Source organism: Nyctibius grandis, chromosome 4 (genome assembly GCF_013368605.1).
Source record: "Nyctibius grandis isolate bNycGra1 chromosome 4, bNycGra1.pri, whole genome shotgun sequence".
In the NCBI taxonomy this organism is placed as follows: domain Eukaryota; kingdom Metazoa; phylum Chordata; class Aves; order Nyctibiiformes; family Nyctibiidae; genus Nyctibius; species Nyctibius grandis.
The window spans coordinates 19,968,600-19,996,533 of record NC_090661.1 but is presented as its reverse complement, the minus strand read 5'-3'; the positions used below and the strand labels follow the sequence as shown (position 1 = coordinate 19,996,533).

General features: G+C 47.4%; 1 protein-coding gene across 2 annotated transcripts in view; it reads left to right on the top strand.

Moving 5' to 3' along the window:
• The window catches only part of CRACR2B (calcium release activated channel regulator 2B), a 55,573-nt gene extending 27,758 nt beyond the window's left edge, over nucleotides 1-27,815 (top strand). Inside the window, exons 3-18 of one of the 2 annotated variants that reach the window (XM_068399035.1) lie at nucleotides 1,079-1,190; nucleotides 3,957-4,128; nucleotides 6,332-6,478; nucleotides 6,783-6,873; nucleotides 7,004-7,096; nucleotides 10,218-10,405; nucleotides 10,632-10,703; nucleotides 11,127-11,181; nucleotides 15,347-15,426; nucleotides 18,283-18,577; nucleotides 18,758-18,899; nucleotides 19,134-19,215; nucleotides 21,714-21,828; nucleotides 23,377-23,484; nucleotides 24,207-24,283; nucleotides 25,325-25,503. In XM_068399035.1, the coding sequence (XP_068255136.1) occupies nucleotides 1,079-1,190; nucleotides 3,957-4,128; nucleotides 6,332-6,478; nucleotides 6,783-6,873; nucleotides 7,004-7,096; nucleotides 10,218-10,405; nucleotides 10,632-10,703; nucleotides 11,127-11,181; nucleotides 15,347-15,426; nucleotides 18,283-18,577; nucleotides 18,758-18,899; nucleotides 19,134-19,215; nucleotides 21,714-21,828; nucleotides 23,377-23,484; nucleotides 24,207-24,283; nucleotides 25,325-25,409 (1,914 nt within the window). In that variant the 3' untranslated portion in view covers nucleotides 25,410-25,503. Of the gene's footprint in view, nucleotides 1-1,078; nucleotides 1,191-3,956; nucleotides 4,129-6,331; nucleotides 6,479-6,782; nucleotides 6,874-7,003; nucleotides 7,097-10,217; nucleotides 10,406-10,631; nucleotides 10,704-11,126; nucleotides 11,182-15,346; nucleotides 15,427-18,282; nucleotides 18,578-18,757; nucleotides 18,900-19,133; nucleotides 19,216-21,713; nucleotides 21,829-23,376; nucleotides 23,485-24,206; nucleotides 24,284-25,324 lie in introns of both variants that reach the window. The other variant, XM_068399034.1, reaches the window with a different exon arrangement.
• The last annotated feature ends 119 nt before the right edge of the window (nucleotides 27,816-27,934 follow it).

The window sequence follows — 27,934 nt, the reverse complement described above, 5'->3', positions numbered from 1 at the left end:
TAACTTTTTTGTCTCAATCACAGCTAAAGCCTGGTCTCAAAAACTCACTTTAGGCCTGAACTATCTTTGCTCTACAATAATGTGTTTTGTTGCTTTCTGTTAAAAACAGTATTTTAACTATTAACAGAATCTCTATGGTTCTTTGTGAGTTTTGTTTTAATGGTTTATCAGGAAGGTTACATGCAGATTGTTTCTCTTCTGTCTCATCTCTCCTTCCATCTGTAACTAACACTTGGCAGGTCCATGCTGGTTTAATTATTGACTCACTTTGGTTTGGGTTGTGTGATGCCTAATTTTGTATGGTTACATTAATAAGTATTTATTAAGCTTTTATTTAAAGCTGCATGTTTAACAGACAGTAATGAGGTTTTAGTCTACACCTTTTGTTATTTGGAAGGTTCTTTGGGTGCCCCTTAACACTAGGTGCTTTACACGTGTATTATGAAGGGAAAACTCTCTGCTCCTTGTCTGTGTTGTGGGAATAGTGATACGGTCTCAACAGGCAGAAGATGACAGAAGAAAGCTAACTCTCTGTTATGGACTGAACATTTTGTTCATGATCTGCAAGATTTCCTGCAAGAGCTGGGAACTGAATCCAGACACCCATAAGTCTCTCCTCCCTCTCTGGCCAAAGAGATGGGGCTGGTACCTGATGTGCCCATAGAGAGCTCTCTTGGGAGCAGCAGTGGTCACAGGAGGCTGGCAGTGCCCCCGGGAGCAGCCACCTTTGGACAGGGCTTGGGCAGGGGTGGGAGGGAGGCAGGCAGTGAACGAGAGGTAGCAGTTCTGAAGTGAAGGAGGAAGAGGGTTGAGCTCCCTCCAAACAAAATAAGCCAAAGCTCCTTCTCTGCAGTTCTGTTTGAATCATCCAGAAATGGAAAGTGTTGCTGTATCAGTGGGTCTAAACAGGCATTTGTGTCATCACTCAGCTGTACTGGCAGGCTGCGCATCTCGGCGAGGATGCAGTGCTGAAAGGGCACATCGCTGTGGGCCAAAGCTGAGGACGGCAGGGACAGGATCTAGTCACAGGGAAGACTTGAGTCATGTATTAATTTTGTTCATTCTTTTGTCTCTGCAGCGGCTCCAGAGTGAACTCCCCCTAACCCTTGAACAGCTGGAGACTGTTTTTGACAGCTTGGAACAGAACAATAACGGATACCTGACACCTGTGGAGTTCAGCATGGGACTAGGTAAGGACTGCACAGAGGCAGAGGAAGGGAAAAGCCCACCTGTGACATGATATTTTATGTTGATAAGAAAGAAAGTGCAGTGGTTCTGCTGAAGCCGTACCGGCTATGCAGGGCAATGCACCATGCTTATGTGAGTATCATTGGAGAAGATGTGTGTGCAGTACTGCTAATCCCCTTCCTGAGGCTTTGTGTTGCCTTCTTCCACAACTGTTACCTGCCTACCTGGTAGACTCAGCTTCTGAACATCTCCTACTGGAGATGGTACATCCTGCAGCCTGTGTCTGGCCATGTGATCCACAGTTGTTCATCTGGATAAGGATCCTCGCTGGATGAGGGGACAGAAATATGCCTCTTGGCAACAATCTCCAGCTGGTTTATGCAGTGCTGTTCAAGGACATTAGTAGGAGTCCTGTTAGTAGGCTAGCACACTGGCAAATGAGCTTTTGTTTTCCTTTTGCTGTTGCCTTTTCCAAACACTAGGAGAATGCTAATCCTATACCAAAGTCATCATCCAGCAGCACAAGCAATGCAAGAGGTGTTAAAGACGAGGAGTAACCATAGCAATAATAACCTTTGGCGAGGGTGTTTACTTGCCTTAGCTGGTTGTAAGCTCTCAGAAAATCTGCACCCTGTTAGCACCTTCCTTGGACATGTAGATGTGTTAGTGGGATCAGGTCAAAGCAAGTGAACAGTGGTGGTCTAGGGTTTTCACAAGTGATTGAGGATTGTCCTGAATGATTGCTCAGATTGTGGTTGTTCATGGCTTTCTCACAACTTGGAGAGAGGGGGGGTCTTTTTGGTGCTTCAGTTTGAACGGCCAGAAACAGCCAGCCCTGAAAGGAGAAATTCTAAAGATTTCCTCAGAATAAACATGGAAAGCTGTGGCTTGGGCCAGCCTGTTCTGGGAATGTGTTAACCCACTGAGTGTCTGCTGACTATACCTGTTTCTGCCTTTTGTCCCTGCCTGTGGTGGGTGAAGCCTTCGCCAGAAACAAGAGTCATCTCGGGAGCATGGTCTTTCCTGCCCAGCGCAGTGTAGAAGGTGAACGGGTGCCATTTGGGCACCTTGGCATCCATAGTGCCCTCTGTGTTATGACTGGGTTATTCCGAAATCTCATTGTCTGAGACATTTGGCCCAGCCATAGCCGTAGATGAACATCATGAGGGCACCTGCCTCAGTGCCATTGCTGGCAGAGGTAGGCAAGATTTCTCTTCGTGTCAGCCACCAGTTGTCAGGTACCACACTGTGTTGGTAGCCTGGCTCCGTGGGGCTTGCTCCATTCTAGGCAAAACACTTCATTTCTGCATTTCTTTTCTTTATGGTTGTTCTTTGTGCTTGGCTTCATTGAAATCCTTTTCAGACTTTGCCCCTAACTCAAGAGCTTGGCCTGGCATATTGCTGTCTTCCTTCTGGAGCGTGCAGGGGGGAAATCAAGGGAAGCAGTTCAAGCTGCAATCAACTCTGCTTCTTGAGAGCGCTCCTTGCGTGGCCTCTGAGAGGTTACAGGGTGCATCTGCACAACTGGCAAAAGAGCATACATTTAAAGTGTTCAATTTAAAGCAATCTGAGATCCTTCTAGGATGTCAAAACAATCGTCAGATCATTCTCTACCTCGATTTTCCCAGCTGTAAAAGAGAGATAATGACTATTTCTTTAAAGCAGACATCTGAAGTGTCTAATCTAAGCCCATCTCCTTAATTAACTGTCTGAGCCTCAGGTTTTAAGCTGAGTAGAGCCTGTATCTCCACACTGCAAGTTTTTTTACAGGACATTTTAAGAGCGGGAGAGAAGCAGCTAGGTTCTGGACATATGGAGCTAAGAAGTGGTCAACTTAAGTGACTTGAGGTACACAAATAGTGGATATTTTTCCCCTTAGAGCAGCTTCATGTTCTCATCTGTGCTCTGAACATCCTTGGCTCCTGGCCCTGCAGCTGGGATGTCATTTCTGCCTTTTGAACCAAGCAGATGTGTTTTGGAAAGGAAGAGTAGCTGCTGATAGAGCTCTGACTTCTGTATACAGGATGCGGGCCTGCATTTTGGATAGGATTGCTTGATTTGTTTCTTTTGAGAAGAATTTGTTCCCAGCACCAGTATTTGTCACATGCCTTGCATAGCATGAAGTTCTCATGGCATTAGTGTCTCAGCATGAAACAGGATCCAGATAGCTGGAAGCCATCTGTAGGTGGAATAGGGCAGGACGGGGTGTTCAGAGGGTAAGTTCCTTTGTTCATACACTCTGCATAATCCTAGCAAGAGGTGGTCCTTGTCCCATAGCACTTGAATCAGAACAGATGTGGCACATGAGAAGAGTAATGATTTCCTCCTCACTTTTTTTGAGCTGGGGAACTGAGGCATGGTGCTATTCAGTGCTAGGCTTGCAGTCCCACAGGGAGCTTGTGGGATCGGTGGCAACTGAACCCACAGTGCCACTCCATGGGAGTGAAGTGACCTAATGCCGCATGCTTCACATGCTGAGAATCCAAGGCCGTGGGCGGTAGATCATCTTCACACAGATGTGAGCAGAGCCCTAACAGCTTGTTGTTAGGCTGGGAGCCAGTTTTAGTCCCAGTGTTGCAGACTGGACACTGACATCATGCAGGACGTCAGAACGGAGGCTCTTTACCGACCAGGAGCTGTATTCTACACCAGCAGAGTGCAGGCAGCTTCTCATGGAGCTCTGTTGGGCTGCCATTTAAATAGCAGCTTATTAAATGACATCCAATTTGACTTTCTTTATTCTCCTTCTTCCCTTCTCCTTCCACCAGGAAAGTTATTAGGGATTGAATTGTGTCAAGGGGCTGGGAGAATGGATCACTCCAGACATGAGGAGACCTTTGAGTCAGGCTGGTCAGATGACTTGGACCCAGCAGATGATGATGAAGAGAAACGATTCTATTCCATGATGGAGCAGCTTGGAGCAGCCCACATGTTTGAAGAGTAAGTAGGGGAGTCGCATGGCATTACTTCTACCGTTTTGATCTTGCAATACCAAAATTTCAAAGTACCAGCAAAGACCAAAGAGGTGAAACTGAGCTACTTGCTCTCTGAAGCACTGCTTGGGCTTTCTGTACTGCTGCCTTGGGTTTTCATGTGCTTGGTAACAAATGCAGTGAAGTCTGGGTTTTCCCATCAGTTTACAGTTACTTTTAGTGCAGTGCTTTTTCCAAAGAGTTTCCCAAACTAGAGTTCATACCACAGCTGTAAAATGTATCAGTTGGTGGCATGGAAGCCCATCTGCATGCAACAAATTAAAAAAAAAGCATGTGAGGGCTAGACAAGGTAAGGAGGGTGAGTGTGCTGTCTGTTCCAAAATAGTGTGTCACTGTTCACATATGTTCAGACAATCTCAGTTCTAAGAGTCTCTGTAAAAGATCTGTGCTCAAGGGGCTGTTTGGGACTGGGCTGATCTTGAAGAGTGTGAAAGGCTAAACTGGGCAAGGGATGCTCACCTGAGCCTTGAAATTTGATGTTAATGCCCTTGCATATGGCCCCAGTAGAGTCTGCTGGCCCCAGTGTCATCCAGCCTTTTTTTAGGGCCTTTCCAAGTGAAGCACTATGCATAACTGGTTCTTAATGATGCACATCTGCTGGGGCTGGGGTGCCCAGTAGCATCTGTGGCAGCCCTTTTTTTCAGGCATTGTAGTCCAACAGTGCTGCTAATTTGCAAGGAGCAGCCCGGGTAGGGGCAGGAGACCAACAAGATTGGAGACAGAAGCTGAGAGTGAAGGAGTTTGCTGCTTTCAGAGCTGCATCTGTCATGAAACAGATTTTTTTTGTCTCATTTGCATTGTGATGCAAAGCACCTGCATGTTTCTTTTAATGCTAGACAACTTCTCCTGTCCTGTAAAATTGTGGAAAGCTGTTATGCCTCGAATAATAGAATGACACTGTGAAAGGCCATATTACTGTTCTGGAAAAATAGCCTCTGCTGTTTATAAGTCTGCTTTGAGAAGCATCAAGTCTTAAAGTGGAATTATCCTGTATTTTATTTTGACCACTTACTTGCAGTTTTATGCAATGAGTTCAGTCATGTCATGCCTTTGTGCCAAGCCAGCTGTTGTAAAGAAGTAATATAAAACAGAAGCTAATTGGGGTCGGAGCAGGAATCTGAACTATCTTCACTGTTTCTGCTAGAAAGAAATGGCTTTGTTTATTAACAGGACTCAGTGCGTTCTGTTATCTAAAACATGAAGTTTTGATGAAGTGCTAGTAACTTTTTAACTTGGGACAGAAAAAGGAGGCTGTCATGCAATGGTGGCAGGGGCAATAAAGAGCTTTTTGGTTGTTTTTTTGGTGTTTTTTTTCACAAAGAATATCAAGGGAGATAAATACGTAGACAAAGAAAAATATCTACTTGGATAATGTCTATAGCTATAATTATTCCGTACATTTCAAGGCAGTTCCTCCAAAGTACTTCATGAATTTAAAAAAAAATTAAAATAATAATAAAAAGCTCTTCTCCAAAAAGAACCATGAAGTGACGTCTGCAGGGCTTATAAGACTCTTTGGGAAAGAGTAAGTTTATAAGTGCTGTGTTGAGGTTGCAATGAATTAAATGCCAAAACAGTGTAATCGTTATTGCAGGTTCAGAAAAAAAGATTTTGGGTTTCCAGGGCTTCCTCCATTATTATCTTGATGTGACACCTGGGCAAATTTGCTTCTTTTGTTTGTGCCTCAGTTTCCAAACCTGTAAAATAACAAGGACTGTAGCATCCACCAGTACAGTGCTGGTGTGAGAACACCACCTATGTGATGTGTGCTAAAATCCCTGGGCTATAACAGTTTGCTGCTTGACCATAGCTCACAGTAAATTTGCTGAACGTTCATTTCTTCAAGTCTTGGTTTAGACATCAAATGTGTTATTGCTCAATACTTGAAAAATAATCATTCCAGGTTTGCTTCCTAGATGACTTTTCTTTTCCTTTTTCAGATGACTTCCTTTATTTTAACCTTGTAGATCTCACTCCACATGCATGCTCCGTCACTGTCCAGCTTCCCTCTTTGCTATGATGGTGTAATGGAGGTCATCATAGGAGAAGGGCAGTTTGTCTGTCCCGAGTGCATGTTGGAGTTGGAATAATGGTCCATGAGATGACACAAACTCATTTGCTTTCCTTCTCTCTTGTATGCTTGCTCCAAGTCCACGTGAGATTCGGGAGCTCTGGGCTCGGCTACGAAAGGAGCGTCCGGAGCTCTTATCCAATTTTGAAGAGTTTCTGTTGCGTGTTTCATCATACATAAGGGAGGTGAATCATGAAAAGGAGACTATGGAACAGGCATTGAAGCGGTAAGGAGAACATCATGGTTGTTTGCTGTCAGGAATTAGCTGGTGCTTGGATGCCGCCTCAAATGCAAGGAGACGCTGGGTTACAGGACACAGAGATTTTTCTTGCTGCAATAAAATTACTCTTTATCTTGATCTGATCCCCGTGAGTTTGTTTTGCAGCAGTACCCACCAATAACATTTGGTCTCGTTAAAATCCCACTCGATGCCACACAGCTGTTAGTGGGAATCTGTTTCCACCCTCCTCTTCTGTTTTCTTTCTGTATTCTCTCTCTGTCCTGACCTGTGTGCACCCTGCCTTTTGTAGGAAGGAGACAGACCATGACCGAGAAGTCAGGTGCCTTTATGAAGAAATGGAGCAACAGATCAAAGCAGAAAGGGAGAGGCTGATTTGCCAGGTACCTGATCTCTCTTGGCTGAAGTCAAACTTTCTCTGGTCTGAAGCAGAGGTGGTGGCTCATCTGGCCAAGGAACAGCTCTTACCGTGCTGGGTGTTGTATGCACAGCTGTGTATCTTTACCTCTGCAGGAAGCACTGAGACATGACAGGAGTAACCTGCTCCAGAAGGAACTGTGCAGCAAAGAGCAGGAGCTGGAGAAAATCCTCTACCGCCAGAAGAAGGTAACAGGACCCAAATCCTTTCTAAAGAAGCATGTCCCCTTCTACTGTCCTTCTGCTAAGGCCTTTTCTGAATGAGAATGGTTTTCATCTGCTAAGGGTTGGTACTAGCTAATCTGGTACTAGCTAATCTAGTTCTCTCCTGTCTCTGAAGGTGTTGAAGTGGTTTGTCAAGTGATTGGTTTGTCTTCAATTGTAATGTCTTCCCGTGAATGTTTTGTCCATGTATTTTCTTATCTGCTTTGTTTTCTCTTGGCACAATCTTCCTGTCAGTTATACAATAACCATTTGGCAAGGAAGATGGGGTAAAAATTCGGAAGTTGTGAGTTTTGAGCCTTTTGTGGTGTGTAAGAAAGCTGTATGTGGACATAACGAGCCAAATTTCACTAGTTTGTGTTTTAGGGCTGCTCCAAAATAACCCAGAGTCAACAGTTCTGTGATGCGTAGAGCTGTATGTACTGTATATTTGCATTTCAGCACCTAATGACATACTGATTAATCAGTCACAGAAAAGATCAAAGCAGAAACTTTCCTTTAGCCTGCCGTCCCTGGCGTGGTCCATTCTGGGTGTCTTTTTCCTTTTTGTCTGAAGAACTGAGACATGACCCTCACAGAAACAAGTCATAGGAGGTACCTGGAAGATGCTGGCGTCTGGGAGTATCCAAGTTGGACACCTAGCTGTGATGTGGATGAAACAGCACTTCTCTGAAATCATCAGCTCATTGTGCAGCAACTGGAAAAGCCAGCAAAATTTAGGTGCCATCAGGAAGGATATTGAGAATAACATAGAGGATGTAATTTTCCTGCTGCCCACACCCTTGATGTGACTCAATTGGTGTGTGCAGTTCTGGTGTCCTCTAACTCCACTGTGTCCTTCTTGACTATGAAGGTACAGAGAACTACAGAGTATGAAGGAAATGGAGCATCTGCCTTAGGAAGAGAAACTAGGAAAGCTTAGTCTTGATTTTGGAGAGGAGGAGACTGAGGGAAGATATAACTGAGCTTTATGGACTCAGGAAGGTGATGGATAAGGTCCACATAGAACTGTTATTCCCTAAATCCTACAACAGCAGAGATGAGGGTCACTCAGTGTGACCAGTATGAATTTGATTTAGAAGAACATACTTCTTTACATAGAGATTAGTGATGGACTTTTTGCCGCAGGAGGCAGGCAGTATCAGCAGTTTAAAAACAGATTGGACAACAAAATAGACAACAGGTTCGTAAATGTTTATTAAAAGGAGGAATAGTCAGGGATGTGGCCTCTAACATCCCTAGTCCAGGGACCATAGATGCTGGGGGTGTATGAGGGGAATGGACCATATTTAGGTGTCCAGGCATGCTCTTCCTGGGTAGCATGTCCTCTTGCTATGGGTCAAGGCAGAGTACTGGGCTACATGGACACGTATTCTTACTCGAATAGTCATTTCTGATGCTCTTAACTCTGAGGCTTGTACTAAGCTACGTGGATAATTAGGTCCCTCTTGTGGCGTAAGACCAGTATTGTGATCGTGCTATTCTACGGTATCGCTTCCAAGTACAGACAACATAAATGGGAGAGTTGTGTGTGACAGAGACTTCTTAGGGAGGGGCAGGTGCTTTACTTAAAGCCTGTCCCCTGGCTTATTGAAAGATCCAAAGGCTGTGGGCAGCAGCCGCTGTTTCTTACTCTCAAATCCACTGCTCAGTATGGTCATGCTGAAATTTTCCCTGATGTCCAAAGGACTGGAAGTCTCCAGACAGCGCTGGGTGTGACTTCTGCTTGTAGCCTCAGCGCGGAGAGATGTGGGGCTTGTGTTTCAAGGAACCTAGGAAAGGTCAGCTCCGTTCACTCCTGCTTATGACTGTTGTATGTGTGTGCTGGTGGAGAGCAGAGTACCAAGAAAAAAAAAAGCATTTTATCTTGTGCCACAGTGTGCTGCTTTGCTTTCCCTTTGAGAGTCTATCTGAAGGTTCAGAAAAGGCAGGCTGAAGGTATAAATGGGTTTCCACAAGAGTCCCTGCTCTGTAGTGAGATCACATCTCTCCGTGTCCTTGCCTAACTTTCTGTCTATGTGGCAAGAAGTTGTCACACGTGGTGTTTAAAGGGCTAATCTTGTCTCTGTGCTCAAAACTTTTGGGAACTTTTAGGAAGTGTGATCTCCTGTCCTGTATTGTGCTTGTGCTGCTGTCTCTAACACAACCGCCTAGCCTTGAACTCTGGCTGACTCTGCCACCTACTACACTGATTGGAACTGGTTCCTGGTGCTCCCCTGTGGTTGCATGCATGGATTCTATAATTTTATTTTGGGGTTGTAAGTTCTCAGATGGTTACCACAATTTCTGCATAGCTTCAGCTTCAGCAGAGGGCCCTGGTTAGCTGGTATGACTGGCTAGATACTGAAGGGTCTGTATGATCCTTCTTGAGATGCCCTACTTGTCATCTGTGATGGGTGGCTTTGACTCTTTCCCAGACTACACCAGCCATTTGTGAGGAATCACATCACTGGTTGAGTACGTGACAGCAGTCTTTGAACTTCCCAAATCAGGCTCGTTAGTTGTGCTGGGGTCTTGTGCTATCTAGAGTGCAGCTGTGCCCCAGTGGCATTTAAACAACATCTCTAGCCTGAGGTCTTGTCTCCAACAACAGTAAAGGCCACTCAATCACTTGACTTTCTAGGTGTAGTGTGAGATACCCCTAGCACCTCAATATATCCCCCTTTCAGCTGCTCATGGGCTCAGGAAGCCCCCAAACTAGAGGATGCATTTCAACAACTGTGCTTAATGAGTCCTGACAGACGTACACCTGCTTCTGCCTAAATTTTTCCAGTCTTCCTTTGACCCTCATTTGCACTCTGATTTCTACAATGCCCAAAAGCAGCAAGCTCCTCATGCTGCCTGAAGCGCTTCCTCAGCTATGCCTGACTAATTGCATTGCTTGCTTCCCAGTACTGGCATGATGAGAAACAATTGCTTCCAATTCACCTTCTCGATGCTACTGGTGGTCCTGTAGACCTAAGTTGTGTTTACCTCCCTTCCACCTCATTGTTTACATCTGCTTTTTCAGCCTGTTTTTATAGGCATGATTGTAGCACAAAACCCTTCCTCTTTGTGTTTAACCCCTCCTCCTCCTCTCCCATTGCAGCTGGAACATCAGCTACAGTCTCTGAACTCAGAGCAGCTGGAGACCCGTGTGCAGAACGAAAGGCTCCGGCACCTGAATGAAAACCTGCTGGAAGAGCTGGAGAAAAGCAAATGGGAGCTGGAGGCAGTGAAGGGGCAATTACAGAAGCTCCAGAAAGAGGCCCAGCTTGAGCAAGAGCAGAAGCACAGGTAAGAATGGTCAGGGAAGGGAGTCTCAGGGCAGGGACCCAGGCCAAGGAGAAAGGGTGGGCAAGTAGTTAAAGAATAAGGACCGTGGCAGTGCTGCTTCCTCTGAATCCTCCTAGCATAGGGCAGGCTCTTATCCCTGAGAATACTATGAGTGCCCCTGAGAAAGGGATCTTTGTTTATACTCTCCCATTAACTTATCTCCCCTTTTAAAATCCCCTTCGCCCAGGGATGTGTATAGAGTCTCCAAGAACATGCAGAAAGAGAAACAAAGCCTCCTTCGGCAGCTGGAGCTCCTCAGGTAAGAACAGGGCTGGAGGGAGATGCTGAGCTCTTGTGCACATAAGGGGCTGAGGTTTCAGCACTGTGCTCATTTCTCCTACAGAAAGCTATGGGAGTATATTCCAGCAGTGCTCAGACACTGCTTGTTTTTCTAGGTCCAGACAAGAGTTGTGCAATCTGGCCAGCTCTGGCAGAGTACAGGCTGTGTTATTTCACCAAGTAATCCCTCCACTGGAGGAATTTAGTCTTTCCTGCTGGCTAAGGGGACCATGTGGAGCCCATTACCTGAGCTGGGATGCGTAGAAATCCCAACATGTCTGGCAATAAATAACGTCTTTATCTGTGTCCCAAGCTCCCTTTCTGTCCTAGCTTTCAAATGTTGGTCTTTACTCCATTTTTGACGAGTTCTTCATTGTCTCTCCTGTGTCTTCCTTTGGAGCAGAGAGATGAACAAGAAACTTCGAGATGAGCGAGACGCTTTTGAAGCCAAGAAGCTGGTTAGTCTAAGAAAGAAAACCCTGATTCCTAACCACCCTCCTTTTACCTGCTGCTGTTGTTGTCACCACTTGGGGGCCTGTCACTTCCACGGGGGACAATGACCTGAGCTCACGAGGCCTGATGTGGTGCTTAATACAGACTTCACAGCATCTCTCTTCCTATGCTAGAGATGAGCTCTGCTGGCTGCTGTTGCCAACTGCCCGGGTTTAACCCAAGGCACATTAGCTTGTGACTGTCACACAGCCCCGTGCAGGGCTGCAGTGGGTGCTGTCTGCTGCATGCATGGGGTCTGTGCATTGTGACAGGCACTGGGCACATGCAAGGAGGGGAGTGAAGCTGGATGCATCCCTAGACCTGGGTGGTGAGGAAGAAGATGGATTCCCAGATGTGCTGCCAGCTGACTGGCGGTGGAAGGGCGTGGGAGGGTTTTTGAGTTTCTCTGACCCCTTGACTTGGTAGCAGATGTTTTCAGATGTTCCTCTGGGGCAGCTCCCCATTCCTGTGAACTCTGCTGGGGCTGAGGTGCAGCAGTGAGCCTTGTGTCGTAGGGCTAGGAGAAAGCAGGGGACCTCTTTGACATCTGGAACAGTCAACTCCATCTCTGGCCTTTCCCTGTCTGTTAAGATAAGTACGAATATGTGATCTATTTTTAATTATTATTTTTTCATGAAAAAGTCTTTGTATTCCCAAATGTCATTGGCAAGGCTGCTCTGTGCTCTTCTTGGACCCATCCTGCCACCATGTGTCTTTGCTTGCTCTGCCACCATGCCCCACTTGAAGATCTGGAAGTAGCTATCTTGCAGTGAGGACAGGCAGTGGTAGGCTGCGAGAGACTTTCTGGCTGGTGTATAAGGGAACGTGGGAGGAAGTATAGGTGTTGTGTGGGGGCAAGGGATGAGATACCCTGTTGGGGGAGAGGCTGGAGTTCTTCTCCAAGTGGAGCAGCAGCTGTGTAAAATAACTTCACTATCTGTTCTGGATGGAGGTGAGGTGTGTGTGCATGTGCCTTTGTGTGTGTGTTTCTGAAATCTGAAGGAAGGTTCCCCCCCCCATTTTTAAAGCTGCTAAGTGTGTGCATGCACCAGAGCTTTCTGCACCCTCTTGGAGAAGTAATAAACACAGTCACTCTGTAGCAGAGTCCAGTGCAAGCAGGCAAAGAAAATGTTTCATCCTCCTCTTTCCGAGTGTAGTGCTTCATCAGCTCCTGGGTTCCTGTGGGTGGGGTGGGTGGCCAGTGGAGACCATGGTTCAGGTATGTGCTTCTGTGTGTGCAAAGCTTGTTTGCTTCTCCTCTATTCTCTCCTTTTCCACCACTAGGATGTGCTCAGGGCTGCTCTAAAACATGACAGTTGCAGGTGGACCTAAGAGAAAGCGTAGCACAGACAATCATAGTACAGAGGAGCCGCTTTCTCCCTTCTCCCTGTGCTGACAGTAGGGATGGGGCAGCAGGGTGAAGTTGTCCTACTGTCATTGCTCATCTGGCAAGCCTGTGTCACACTGGGCAGATGAAGCCTGTGCTGGAGTAAGGTTTTTTCCTTTGTCAGCCAGGACATCTTGTTGGCCATTCTCGTTTCAGTCCACAGGAAAGCAGGGCTCCAAGCGACTGCAGAGATGCTGCTATCGTCATACACCTGCAGAAGATCTGCTGTCCAGCCTGTCCCACTGTAAGGGGGAGAGAAAATAGCAATACTTCCCTGCAGCAGCAAAAAGGAGAGTCCAGCCTTCTGATGGGGATCCCTAGCATGTGACACACTCTGCCAGAGAGTGTATCAATGCTTTTACAGGCTAAAATGAAACCCTAGGCCTTAATACCCTCTGTTATGCTGGGAAGGGTTGTGTTATTTCACTGAAATGAAGGTGTGATGAACAGTGGTTCTTTTCTAACAAAGATTTTGAAGTGGTTGGAAGGAGGAGTTGGGCTGTGCACGGCTGATAGCAACCCAACCGCTGCTCATTTGCACTTCTCGTTGCCCAGCTTAATATCTTGCTCTTCATAAGAGTTTCTGCCCTTGCCAGGGTGGGCAGACCCTGGCCCCACAGCACTGTGCAGCACTGTTCTGCCAGAGTGGCTAGGTCACAGATAGCAATGTATGGCTATTTCTGCCTATGTGCCAACCACTGCTGGGTGCTTTTAAGACCCAGGGGTTGCAGGTTCAGTTTCACACCCATGACGCACCTGAATATGGAGTTATGCTTTCATGCTGTATGTTGACAGAGCAAATTTCATGTCTGCTCATCATGAAGAGTGTTTTGGGACTGACTACATTGGACGCATATTTGTATTTCACTGATAAACCAGAATTTTTCCTATCCCACTGATAAACCAGCATCTTTCCCATCCAAAATGCTTGTACCTGTGCTGCTGCTGCTCTGGAGTCCTTGCCATCGTGTGTTGTACAGCTGTGATGTCGCGTCTGTCCCATTACCATCCTGGTGAAGAGCCAAATGTTACACAAACCTGGCAGGCCAATAAAGCATGGCAGAACCAATGGCAAAATGTGCCCGTTGTTTCTCCTTTCCTACCCAGGTATGTACTCCGCAGGCTGCTTCCTCTCCAGGTAGGGTGGTGCCATAGCAGATTGCCAGGGAGTCCCTTTGCTCCATAGGTGACCTGAAGCTTGCGACTCAGCTCCAGTGGGCTGTAACACGATTTCCTTCTTTCTGTGTGTCTAGAGAGTGCCCTCGAGTGAACCTGCTCAAACCCTGAGAACTTCCCCACTGGAGAACCACTGGTTGGCTGAACCACAGCCTGATAACAGTGTTGACCAAAGGGTCACTACACACTTGGGGGTCCTTTGCCTTGGAAGATATGTGTTCCACAGTTGTGAACCTCTCAGTGCTGGATTGTTTCTGAGGCTGGGGCTTCTCTTGAACACCAATTCTACATGTAAAAAATGTTTTGGTTTTTTTTTCCCCTCAAAGTTCCTAGTTGGGTGAGGTCCTCTGTGCAGTCCAGAGTGTCTCCTTTTGTTGGACTGCATTGTGGTAAAGGTGTCCTGGGAGTTCTGGCCAACAAAGCAGCTTCTTAATTTATTGCCTTTTAAAATAAGCCAGGGGTTATTGAAGAAATAATCTTCATAGTCCTCCCCTGGGCTGTGGGCAGCATGAAGAAAGGCCTGTCCAGAGCTGCCTGCAGGTGTTTGGTCAGTTCAAAACTGCTGCCAGAGGCAGATCTGGCAGGCTGCAGGCTCTTCTTTCCCCACCTTTACCCCTAGAAATAACCTGTGAGGACGTGTCAGAAATCTCCAGACTTACGGAGCGAGTACATCTCCCTTTCCCCCAGCGCCGAGGCGATGGGCACCTTGCCACGCTGTCTCTCACTTCATGTTGTGTATGTGTAGCCAGAGCAGTTAGCCAGTTCGCTTGGGGGTGAGGGGGGGTTAGGCTTTAGCATGGCATTTGGGGGAGCTGGCAGGTCAGTCCTCTCTCTGCCACAGCTTTTCCTGTGTGATCTTGGGCAAGTTGCTCATCTTTGACTGTGTTGGGGATGACAAAGCTGCTGTATGGAGGGAAAAGCGTTGTGAGAGTTGTCGTCCTGCTTTCTCCTTCTCTGGGGAGCTGGTAAACACTGGCTGTAGGAAGTGTGTAGTCTGAGGTAAGTAGGAGGAAAGCATGGAGAGGGACGTTCGTGTACAGCAGAGCATGTGCATTGCCCTTTGCAGAGCAGTCTCCTTTGTTTCCTATGGTGCATGTGCAGCTCTGGGTGAATACCAGTGGAGGAGGGGTACTAGTGCCTTCTGAGGAAGGGGCAACTGGTCTGTCCCACAAAACATCAGCATAATAAAAAGGCAGGTGGGGAAAGAGAGATTCAGCTGTGAGACAAAGTGAAGAACAAGCCACAGAAATGAAAGCTCTGCCTGGCTAAAGGTAGAGTTCAGTTTGGAGCACCACCATTTTTGATGGATTTTGTTGCAAAGGGGAAAGCAGCAGCATCAGTGATGCCTTCTTGCATGAGTTAAATGAGCTGAACTGAGAAAAGCAAGCCCTGTGCTCACCTCTGTTCAAGCCCGCTAGCGGGGCACTATGACTGCATGGTGCAGGGCTGCAAGGGCTCCAGCCTTGCCTCCCCGAAGTGGTCTGCAGAGGTGGCAAGTGGTTGAATTGGGGCTGGTCAGGTTCCTGGTCCTAATCGCATACTTCATCCCTTCTCTTTTCAACTTCCAGGCACCTCAGAGCAAAAAGTCCCTGTTGAAGAAAGGGTCAGTGCTAGGCAGTCACCTGCTGGATGACAAGCCGGTCAAACGGTTAGATGGGCGTCTGTCTGTGTTGTGTTCGTGGTGTCAGTGTGTGCCCGCTGGAGTACCCTGTCAGTCAAGCTGTGTCCTGTGTCTAGTTGTCCCACCTTGGTGCTGGCTGGTTTTGGGAGCATGGAGGGGGTTGCAGCTTGAATGTGGCTCTAGCTGCCTCTTGGCATCAGGTGGTGTTGGCTCAGCATGAAGCTGAGGATGCTGTTAGCTAATTCCCACAGAGGGGTGGCCCCTGGGCCCTCTAGGCTGCCTCTACTTGCAGCGGTGAGTGAGCAAACCTAAATGCCATCAGAAGCGATGGGAGTGTTCATGGGATGGGAGTCACGAAGGCTGCCTCTGACAGAGTCAGGCAGGTCCATTAAAATGACTGGTTCATCTCCCAAGTGTGCCAGTTGCTCCTCGGGCAGAAATCCTGTCCACTGGTGGCTCATGCCAGAGCCCATATCCCTGGGGCATGGGAGAGGGTGGGAATTGCACGAGGCTTGTGTTCTCTCTGGCAGCTGAAAGCCCCAAGGAGAGGGCTCAGCTCCAGATGGGTTCATCTTGCCCATCTCCCTCCACACCTATGCAGCCGCTCACCTGGCACACCAGGCCTCCCCTTCAGCCAGGGCAGACAAACACGTCTGTGTGGCCAAGGCCTTTTTTTTTTTTTCCCCCCTCACTATACATAGAGACTGTACAGTGGCTTCAATACCCACATATGCCTGCTTGTCTGAACTGTGCTGGCATTAAGGATCGGCCCTTGCGAACTAGTTGCGTGACCAGCACACTGGTATTGGCCAAAAGCCTGTTTCCTCTGAGAGACAGGTGAGGCCAGCCCAGCCCTGACCGGGCTTGGAGCTGGATCTATCCTGCAACTGCTGGCCCCAAACAGGTCTTAAAGGCAGCACGCTTCCCTGTTTCCTACCAGGTCTCTGCAGAAGGTTCTACCACTTCCCAGTTTCTCCTGGTACCAACCAGAGACATAGGTCTAGGCTCAGAATTTCTTCCAGCTTCAACTCACCCTTAACGCTTGTAATTCTGGTAGTGGCATTTAAGAACTGAGCTTCGGGTTCCTGGGCTCATGGGCTGATGGAAAACCAGGTAGAGCAGGGCTGATTCTTGAGCCCAGGCTAGGGTGTTGCTTCGATAGGTCTGAGGCAGAGCTCTTTCATGCCTGTGTGACTGGCAGACATGCTATCCACGGGATCAGACAACCAAGTTCTCCCATCCTCCTCCCCAGCTATTACTTGCAAAGATTCTGCTAGCTGCTGCTGGCATAAACCCACCAGAAAGACTTAACAGGTGGAGAAGTCTGGCAGTAAGGGTGATGTGAGAAGGGGAGAAGTATTTGTTGGTCCTGTCTCTGTCCCAGTGCTGTGTCACACCACATTGCTTGAGAAACATGAATAAAACCCATTAGATCCGGAGTCACTGTTCAGAAAAGTTTTGTGCTTGTCCCTTTTTTCCCCGCCTTGAAGAGGCTTTTGAGTCTCAGCCCCTCATTGCTGCGACTCCTGCCAGCCCTGGGAGATGGGAGCTGTTCCCCTGATCCTGGGAGGATGTGTCTATTTTCCATGGGTAGAGGTTCCAGCTGGCCTGGCTCTGGGCTGGCATTTGGGGCAGATGCAGGGAGGGCAATCAGGAACATAAGCTCCCTTTCGAGGCAAGGCAGCAGGTGAATTTTGCAGCCCTGATGAGGTGTGCTTGCAGGAGTGAGACAGTAGAGTTGTTGCCTTGATTCCTGCACTAGTAGCAAGAGAAAAATGTTGCAAAGAGGTGTGATGTGTTGCCTCTGAAGAGGTTGACTGTAGTAAGCCTCTGGTCTCTCTAATTTGCTTCCAAATGCAATCTGGTGGCCAATTAAGGCAATGGAGATACCTGTGATGGATAAAGCCCTTTGAGTTCTAAGCCTTCTCATTCCCTTTGTCTAGTTCTTTAACCATGGAAAGCCAAGGCAGAGCTAAGATGCTGCTTTGCTCCTCAGCAATGATTCCAGTAGTTTAAATCAGTTATTCTAGCTGTTCTTCTGAAGACTGTTCCTCCACTTACCATGTCACCCCCAGTGAACAAAGTGCATCAGCCTGCTCTTGTGTAGGCACAGGCAGTGCAACACCCCACTAGCACAGCTTGGGCAGGGGTCCTGGGGGGTTTCTTGCCATTGAGAGTGCAGCGTGGCTGGTTGGAAGCTTTATAAAACAAACATCTTTTGGGTCCTGTCTCCTTTACTTTGGGCCAGGTGTGGATGTAGGCCATAGCAGAGCCAACACCAGCCAAAGTGACCCTGGTATGAGCATGCTCACTGCAATTTGCACACCTGTGGCAGGTTTCTGATGCCTACACGGCTGTGTGCCTTCAGCTGAGCACTGTAATGTGAGTGCACACTGCATACGGCCTCCCAAGGACCATCAGCCAGCCCTCACCATACCACCTGCCATCAAAACCCCTTTCACTAACCTCAAAACCTTTGTTACTTCTTTTTGGTAACAAAAATAGAGGGGGGAGTTGTTGTTTTTGTTTTTTTTTTTTAAAAAAAAAAAATGTTTTTCCTGTTGCCACCTTTTTACGCTTTGCCTCATTTTTCAGTACTGGGGAAGTGGGAGGCAAAGAATCCTTGAAAAATCTGTAAGGTGGGAATTTTTATTAAAATTAATGAAAAATTGCTCAGGTGAGCTCTCTCCCTTTCCCTAGGGGTGTCATTGATGCCTTAGTCACAGGGAGTATGGGGACTATATGTACGAAGTAGAGTTCCTGCAAGCGTTGCATATGCACTAATTGGATCGCATTGGTTGTTTTGGGAATTTGCAACCTCTTCCTCTTCCCCTCCCCCCCACCCTCCCACCCTATTTGTGGTGCCTGTGGGCTTTAATACAGACAACTGGCCTCTGCGGACCTTCCTTTCACCTTCCCAGTGGATGTGGCAGTGGAAGAACCCAACAGAAAGAACTGTAAATACTTCCCAGGCAATGGGACATGGCTGAAGACAGGAGAAGCAGGCAGCACAAGCTTTGGAGAGAAGAGCAGAGACAAGGAGAGGTGGTCATTGGCAGCAGATGTTGAGTGGTTGAAGATGACTTTGAAGGGTGATGCTGATTGTAGAAAAAGTGCAGATGGATTAGATGATGCTCCGTTTCCTCCTAGAGGACAGCCTGTTGGCACCGAAACCAGGGTGAGTCTAATTACTTGGGGTTCTTCCTCAAATACCTGCTACCCAGGGACTTGAGGGTTTCTGACTCTCTTCCCACCTAACTCCAGCTCCATAGGTTTACAGTGTAGGGGTCTAATGCCTAAATCAAAGCACAGTCTGCAGCTGGGCTTTTCAAAACTGCATCCCTTTCTTTCATTGTAGCCCCAGGCACTGGAACCAGCCAGCTGTTCCCCAGACCGCATCTTTAAAGTGGTATTTGTAGGGAACTCCGGCGTTGGGAAGAGTTCCTTCATCCACCGCTTCTGCTATGATAGGTTCTTGGCTGAACTCAATGCAACCATCGGTAAGTAATAGGGTTCCTGACTCATCTGGCTAAGAAGGGTGGAAAAGTCAGCCTGGACACATGCTTTTTGCCTGTATTTTAGCTCAACTAAAGGTAAAGATGGCCCATCACCCAATTTTGAATCAATCTTGCAATTTCCCTGAACTAAATAGTGTTGATCTTGGCCATTGGCCTTGCAATGGCAAGCTGCTCTCTCCCCATCCTATCTTACTATCATTGTTACCTTCCTGACAGGTATTGATTATCAGGTGAAGAGTCTGATGGTGGATAACACCCAGGTTGCCTTACAGCTGTGGGATACAGCTGGACAAGAAAGGTAAGCAATTTCTGTGAGGATCCCCTACTGCCAGGCTCAGGGTAGGAAACAGGAGGAAACAGAAAGAGTGCATGTATGTGCCTGGTTTCTGTCTCTGGGAAAATCTGTTAGCTTCAGAGGACGAGAGAGGTCGCAGCAGCTATTCCAGTGCTGAACCTTCAGCAAAGGTCTGTTCTGGAGATTTCTAGAAGCTGTGGCTGTGAAGCAGGGCCTGGGGAGACTGCTCTGAGGGAAAAGTAGTTTTCCATATGTCTGACCTGCATGCTTGTGGCTTCAAGTAGTCTATCCATAAATCACTGTACGGTGTGGGGTTCAAAGCTCCTCTAGCCCTCAAAGTTCTCCTACATCAGCCTGCTTCTGGGAAGACCTGCAGGACAGGGCTACAGATTAGGATAGAAACGAAGGCTCTGGATAGACATCCTGTTCTCAGATTCAGTTGTGCTACTTATGTCTCTGGCTGCTCACCACCACTTGCTATTCAGATGGTAGAAAGCAGGGTGTCAACCTTTCCAGATCTGATTCAAAGCTAGCTGAATTAGCTTGACCTGTGTGGAAGGTGATTTGAACTACCCTGCTGGACTCTGCCAGTGAGGTTATTGGCCCCTTCCACTGTCCCTTCTGCTGACAGACTTGTGGAAGTGATAATCCTTGGTAGAGGGACAGTGTAGCTTTTTGTGACAGTGAATACAGGTTCCCCATTTGAAGGCCTCTAGTTTCAAAAGCATGGGCCATCACTAGATGTTACCAGCTTTGTTGGTGAGGACCAGAGTAGTAGAGGACACACTTGACTCTCATCTGCTACTACAGATGTAGGCAGACACCACTACCTTCACGTAAATTAGACTTAATTTAGGATGCACTTAGAAGCTGAAGATGAAAAGCTATTTCAAGGCGGCCGTTAACCTCAAGGGCCTGGCAAAAATAAGTACTGGGTATTTTGGGCTAAATATGTTATGGGGGCAGGCCTTCAGGAGGCAGCCGAGGTCATGGGAATATTATAATCCTGAGCTGTGCCAACAGAGTAATGATGCTGTCTATCTCAGTCAGCTAGACCATGCAGACGTGGTGGGAATGTAAAAGTAGGAGCAAATATTGAACAGCAAACTATTTCTTCCGAAATCAAGCTTCATGCTGAAGAAATAATGATTTTTGAGGGGACCCCTGTGGTTATTGCAGTGCTGAAGCTGAGCAGTAAGGGGAGTTGTTATGACACAAAACGTGACATTTTACTGAAGCCAGATTGCATCAGAGGCCAAATTCAAGATATTGTCTCTGCAGAAGGACCTTTAGGGGAAGAAGCAAAAGCTTTTCTTACTTCTAGAGAAATATTAATTACTTCTAACTGGAGGTGTCCAACTGTGAATATTCTATGGAAGAGACAGAGGAACTCCTTGGAGCATGCAAGGAGAACTCCTTGGTGACTTCTCTGAGAGCGGTGCATGCTACATTTGATGTTTCTTCTGGAGCATCTAGCCTGTCCTGTAGTTCCAGAGGTGTACCTTGACTGCCAAAGATATAGAGTCTGTGCTTTCTCAACTGGGTAGTTGCCAGAATGTCATGCCCTGTAGTGAGAAAGAACAGCTTCAGGCAATCATCTGAAGAGTTCAAGAAGTCACTACTTGCTGTAGGTTTTCTTGGCTCTTAATAGACTAGGAGAGCTTGTATCCTATGCAGGGCTGAAATACACAGCTCTCCAGTGAGATCTCAGTACTTGTGTTGCACTTAATTCCTTCAGTTTGCAATCAGTGTGGTTATATCATGGCCCTGTCACAAACTGCTTACAGATTTTAAGGTCTGGTGGGGTTTGTTTGGGTTTTTTTTTTGTTTGTTTGTTTGTTTTGTTTTGTTGTTGTTGCTGTTGTTGTTGTTGTTTTCATTGGAATTTATTCCCAAAATACAACTCTGTGGTTCTAACTGGTACCCACAGGACAAAGTAAATGTCCAGAGTTTCTCCTGGAAATTGCATCTAACTGCTGATTTTATGTATGATGGCATTGCTTTATAGATTCAAAACTGGAAACAGACTGTATTGATGCTGAGATCTTAATTGCTCTTTTGGCAGCACTGGGGCAGACCTTATGCACACCTAGTTTACACTGTGCTACAGCTTAGTCTGCAGATTCTTCCAGACTCTAGAGAAAGGTCATGGTTTTTCCATCCATTTCCCTTTTTATAGGCAATTACTTTTTCCTATCCCACCCAAACAGATTCTTCTGTTTCTTTCCTCCTGACCTGCAAAGGTCTTCCTTCCTGCTTTCCCAGCACCATGCATTTGGAAAGACTCCTGCTTACCCACAGCTGCCTGGCCTGCCTTAAAGGTGCAAGGATCTGACCTGTCTGTCACCAGCCTCTGCACACCAGCCCCAGGGACACATCTCATACGCAGGGGCTGCCAGGCCTTGCAGAGAGCCTGCACTAAAAGACAGATAATCCCATTCTGTTTCTTGTCATCACACAGCCGTGGTTCTGAGAGTGCCTTTGGTTTCATTTGGGCTCAGGTTTCGGAGCATTACCAAGCAGTATTTCCGGAAGGCAGATGGGATTCTGGTGATGTATGACATTACGGCCGAGTGCTCCTTCACAGCGGTGCGGAACTGGATGAGCAGCGTCCAGGTGAGAGCGGGGCCTCGGCTCTCTAATGCTGGTGGTGCTGCCACTGCCTTGCTCCAGACCAGCTCCAACAGTCTGTCTGGGAGCGACATTCTCCAGTGCCCGAGGAGGTCCTATTGACCATGGGAAAATGAATTATCAAAGCAGATGCTGTGGGTACGGCCTGTGGTAGTCAGTTTGGGACCAGGGGCTTCTTGTTGAAGACATCAAAGCCAGTGGTAGCCCATTAAATGAGGGAGGGCTGTTTCTATGGCAGAAGGTGGTAGGACCTGCCAAAACAGCAGTGTGTGTTTATAAGCAGCCCATGTGCAGTGGCAATGTCTCCTAAACGTGGTCACATCACACGTGTGCTCAGGCAAGGAGATCTGGTGTACAGCCTATGCACAGGGAAGGGAAACGGCCCCTGATATATTAGTAATAGCTTAGTTTTTTCCTCATTTGCTTCAACATTAACAATTGATTTTTCTTTTTTACCTGGTGACTGTGTATTGCTAGTGTAGTCTGCCTCCCTGCTTTTTATTTCTAAACTCTCAATAAAAGCATTCATCTGTGGCTTGTATCTGCTAGCAGAGACAAAAATACCTGTCCGTATAATTTAAACTGGTTATGTGTAGATGACTCAGAGCTGAAGGGAAATTGTCAAGGGTGGTTTTGTTTTGATTGTGCCGAGTCTCATAAACCAAGACCTAAGTGAAATGAATAAGCATAGGTTGGAGGTTTCAAAAATTATTAACTTCCACAGGCCTGATGAAGGGGGAAAAAAAAATCAAACCACTTAGCTATTTCTTTGGACTCTAAAAGATCAAAGGTTAAGATTTTCAAAACTAACCAGCCTCTGAAAATCAGGCTCCTTTCAGGAAGGTTAAACTGAGCACACAGAAAATCAAAGCATCTGAAATCTGTAACTTATAATAATCTCTCTTCTTTTCCTTTTCCCATCTTAGTATTTATCTTGCTTTGAAGCTGTTCAGGTACTGTAAGTCATCCAGGGGAGTCAGGTTTGGAAACAACTTGGAGCCCTGTTCTGCAGTCCTTACTCTGGTGATGTTCTAGCGAGCCAGTGGAACTAGAGGGAGTTTTACCAAAGGTAATGGGCTCCAGGAATTGCCTAGGAATAACAGTTCCTACAGAGACGCTGTACAAGAGCTGGAAGTTGCTTAGCTTGCTTGGCCAGTGGATTTTCAACATGGGCTGGTTGAGGTAGCGAAAAATTATTGAACTTAGTAAGAAGCTCTGCCTGAACTTAAATACCAAACAGTCTATGGGGCAAACTGCTTTTCTTCAGGCTTGTCATTTCCCAGAGAGGAACTTACGTCCTGTCTCATCTCTCAGCATCCCAGCTGTACATACCAAACATTTTAAATACTTTCCCATAGTTTAAGCTTCCACAAGTCCCTGGAGCTATTTGAGGAGTGGCCCTCCAATGAGCTAAAGGGCCTGATCCTGCTGCCACTGAAGGTCTTGTTTGCATGAGCTGGAAAAGGATCTGCTCCAAGATATTTTCCTCCCTTAGCTGAGTCTCTAGGGTGCTTTATTCTGTTTCGTTTGCAGGAAGGTATCGAGGATGGAGCTGTGGTCTTTCTGCTTGGAAATAAAATGGATGCTGCGCAGAGGGAGACACGGAACGTGCCCAAGGTGGAGGGGGAAAGGCTGGCGAAGGTCTGACTCTGTGCTCTGCTGTTCGACCAGCTCTGCTGTGAGCAGGGCAGCCTGGCTGGCAGGAAGCCCTTCTTGGAGCCATTTTCCTTCCCCCTCAGCCCCCACCCCCTGTTTCTCCAATGCAAACATGAACCAAAGTCCCTCTGGTACCAGGGAGGATGAGGTGTGGTGGCCAGCATATGGCAGACAATGGCCTTTGAGGCATGCTCATGTATTTCTCTTGAGGCTTGATGCCTCCTTACAGTGATGCTCAGTCTTTCTGCGGGGAGCATGCATGGCTGTTTTCCCCTTTGAGGACTCCCCTAATGCACGCTCTGCAAAATCGCCCTTGCCTCCTTCCTCACTCCCCGCATCTGCATGCCCACTGGTACCTTGGCCCCTGGGCAGGGGGAGGCAGGGTTTCAGAGGTGCTCCCCATCTTCTGGACTCCACAACACAAAGGTAAGGGAATCCAAGTACCCTGGGCAGATATTTTCCCAAGTAACTCCCCCAGTGTTCTCTTTTGGACACTCTGGCTGGCCCCCAATGCTGAAAAAGCATCTCCTTTTGCTGGGTTGGTGAGCAGGGTGTGCATCCCAGCAGGGTGGTAACAGCCACCCTCCTGGCCTCAACTGCTCTTGGCGGAGTTCCTGGTGGCGAGGGTGGGCCAGCTCCCACGGGTGTGGGTGAATGGTGGGGGAGAGCTGGCAGCCAACATGGGTGCTTGCTGTGCTCTCTGGCAGGAATACAAGGCTGTCTTCTATGAGTGCAGTGCGATGACTGGCTATAACGTCATGGAGCCCATGCTGCACATGGCCAGGTCAGTGAACAGGAACAGTCACCCTGGGATGTTTCCCCAGCTGTAGGTGACTGGTGTGGGCCCTCCTAGGGAATGGGCAAGAAGAGGGGGTTGTCAGAGCCTGACTTTCTGCCACATCACAAAGAAGACCTGGAGCCATGTGTTTTTCCCCCTGATGCCAGGTTCCTTGTCTTCTGTGCCTGGAGAGCATCAAGTGTAGACAGGACATTACCACATGCAAAGCTTCATCTGGCAGAGCTGGCTGTTGGAAGACTGGGAATTTAATTTGAATATTTCCTCCCAAAAACCTTCTGTACTGTCCCAGATTTTAAGTTGGCATTTTCAGTTTGAAGTCTGCAAGCATCTCTAAGGGTTTTTCTTTCTTTCTTGTCTTACTAAGCATTACACAGACTGTGATGTTTTGATGGCAATATTTTTAAAGGGAGATAAGACACTTTGTAAGGCTGAAAGAAGTTTTCTCTAAGATTTTTAGTTTTTACAAAAGCAAGTAGTTTTGAAAAAAGTCTTTGAAATCTTGCAAGAAAACTATCCTTTTGTTTTCTCTTATCCCTTCACCTCTTGCTGCATCATCTCTGTTAAATTCACAGCAGGGACTTAGCTATTCATTACCTGGGATGATTTACTTACTAGCTAGGTAAATCGTGTCTCCCATAGCACGGGCCTTCAGTGTGCTTTATTACCATGCTGCTGCCTGAGATGGCCCAGACAGGTGAAGCAAACGCCCTGGGATTCTGCCATCAATGTGGGATCTTGGGAATAAGGCACAGACCACGCAGGCCGCAGTCTGGTGCTCTGACTACTAAGCCATGCTGTCCTCTCTTGTATGTGTCCAGTTTCTTTCCCTGTTCCCTGGAAATTCATGCCCATTTTCTATGTGTCGTTTATCTAGCCCAACTTCCAGAGAAGCCTGATCTTTGGGCCAGTCACTTTTTACAATCCTAAATGTCCCTGGCTGATGGGGAGCAAAGGGCAGAGACAAATGCCTTGGCAGGAAGATCTCAGTAACCAGGTTGTGTTCTTTATCTGTGCTGCTCGTTTCAGGTTGCTGACAGCACAAGAAGACAGGCAGAAGGAGAATGCCCTGCGGCTGGAAGATGCCAGCAGGAGGAAAGGGTGCTGCACATAAGGCACATCAATGTGTCAACAAGAGACATGTGCCAATGCGGTTTCATGAAGCTGGGGTTCCTTTGGAGCAGGCCGAATCTGATTGTATCAGCTCTGCAGAGACCTGGAGAAGCTGCAGCTTTTCCCCATCTGGGAGTTTCAAGGCACTAAATCAGGGCAGAATGTGCATGTGATCTGCACTGTTCCATTTCCCAACTCTGCATGCAGCCCTGGTCTCTGGAGGCCTCTGCTGCTTTGAAGAATTTGGCCGGTCTTGGCTAATATCACAAACTGGGCCTTCTGTCTGGAGAGGTCACGTCCCTGTAAAAGGACGAATTCTTGCTCCTTTTCTTTCTGGCAAAAAGGTGGTCTAGCAGCAGAGTGGAGGACACAGGGGGTGCTCTGTTAAGTAAAATTTTAGTATAAAAGATAAAGAAATTAATTTAAATTTGAGCTAGCTCTAGGTAGTGATCCATCCATCTCAAAGAGCAGCATCTCCTCTTGGTTCTCTAACAGCAGAGCCCAGCTGAATGCCTGCTGTGGTAAGCGGGAGAACATCCATCAGTTCCTGTAAGATCTGGATCAGGCCCTGTATTTACTGTGAAATTTGGTTTAACTTGCCAGTACTGTAGTTAACTGATTCCATATGTGGATATAGTATGAACTGATAAAACGAGTCATCCTGATGGCTTGCTTCACTTTGTTACCCTAATGGACCTTGTCACTGTCCCTCTATTACTGTTTACGGAACACAGAGCAGTTGCCCTGGGACTCGCAGGCGCTGGCACGTGCTGCTGATTCATAACCCGTCGCAGGAGCTGTGCTGTACATACTAGGGGAGCCATATATAGCCTGTTTTAAGGCTGAATGCTGCCTGTTTCTTCCCATTCTCTTACCCTTTCCTGAAGAATCTCCAGCAACTCCAGACTTATCTGCAGCACTGAAAGATCCCACTGAAAGATCCCACCCTGCTACCTGGACCACAGTGCTTTCAAATGTACCTGGGCTGGGAGCACAAGGCAGCTGCCTGTGTGAAATGTACCTAGTGAAGCTTCTTCTCTTGTGTGACCTTGTGCAATAACCTCACTTTCCTGGTGAAGGGCCTGAGAAGGAGCAGGACTGAATCTGTTCCCGTGGGGAAGGGGCCTTCTTGTCACTAAGCAGGGTGAGGGGAGGCGTGGGCTGAAGTAGGAACTGGCCCCAAAAACGCACCTCTCAGCGTAGTGGCCGCTGTGCCTGGGCATGAAGTCCCTGGTGTTCTCTGGGGTGTGATGCTTTCTGGATGTAGCTCTGTTGCTCTTAAAGCCTCGTGGGACTAAGTGAGCTTTTTTTGTAATGCCCTGTTCCCTTTCTTCTTTGAGCCTGTTTCTGTATGTGCCTTTGACGTTTTAGGCGCAAGATGTGATACCATGCTGTGACGCAGTCCCCCCAGTCTTGCAGCACAGAGAAGGCCTGTATTTATCCACTGCCTTTCCTCTCTTGGGATAAGGCGATTACTGTGAATGTCTGTTTATTGCACAAATTTCTCTGGGAATATCCCATGCAGGAAAAGTGCTCTGAGTCACCCACCTACATCCCATCAGTGTTACAAAGAATTTCCATGGTTCCTCCCAGTGCCCTTTACTCCTGATAGGAAAGAGGAAATTTTTCTCCGGAAGAGCAGGATTCCTGACTAAAAGGAAGAGCTAAAAGTAATAAGCTCCTGCTCAGTCCTTACTGCTGGCTAGCTGTGGTTTGTGCTGTGTTTAACTGCAGTAATGCCTTCCAGAGACTGGGAATCAGAAGAGGTCCAGAAGGAGCCAGGGCTGCTGGTGTGGAGTCTAGAGTCACACCAGCAGTGCTGCCAGTGGAACTGCTTGTGTTTGCAAGAAACAATGTTTGGGAAGGGAAATCCTCTCTTTTCAGAAAGCACCTGTAATCTGAACACAGACATGACTTTCTGGCTTTCTAGTCAATGTGGGCATGAAGGAGCACAGACATTGTCACCTGTTGAATAGGTCAAACCCACTACCTGAGTTGGGGGAGCTGCTGTCACTGATTCCTCTGCATCATGCTCCAGTTGCAGGTTAATAAGGACTGGCGCTGACTAAGAACTGGCATCATTAGTTGGGGCACATCAGTAATGCTAACATTTACCTACCTGCAGCAGCAGGATTTGGGAAGTTGCTGCAGAAGGAAGAGAGCAGTAGCCAGCTGGCTAACGCGGTCTGAACGCGCACCTCCCACACTGTGTACAGAGCGCATGAAAGACAAAGGCGTGAAATACAGCTGACACGCAAATATGGGCCAGTCTATGTATTACCTTTATCAGTGCTGTCATATTGCAATGGCAAGACCTACCACGTGGCGTTTTTTAATGTATAACCTTAAGCATCTTTTCTTAGTGTGCAAGCAGAGTACAGGCAATAAAGAAATGCCACCTTACAAATAGTTGTGTTGAGAGATTTTTTTTTTTCAGGGACCGCAGAAGATTCAGCCTCCCTTCTTCAGTCACTGATTGTAGCGTGACCTCCCCTTCTCGCTGCTCAGGAAGTGCTGAGAAGCCTG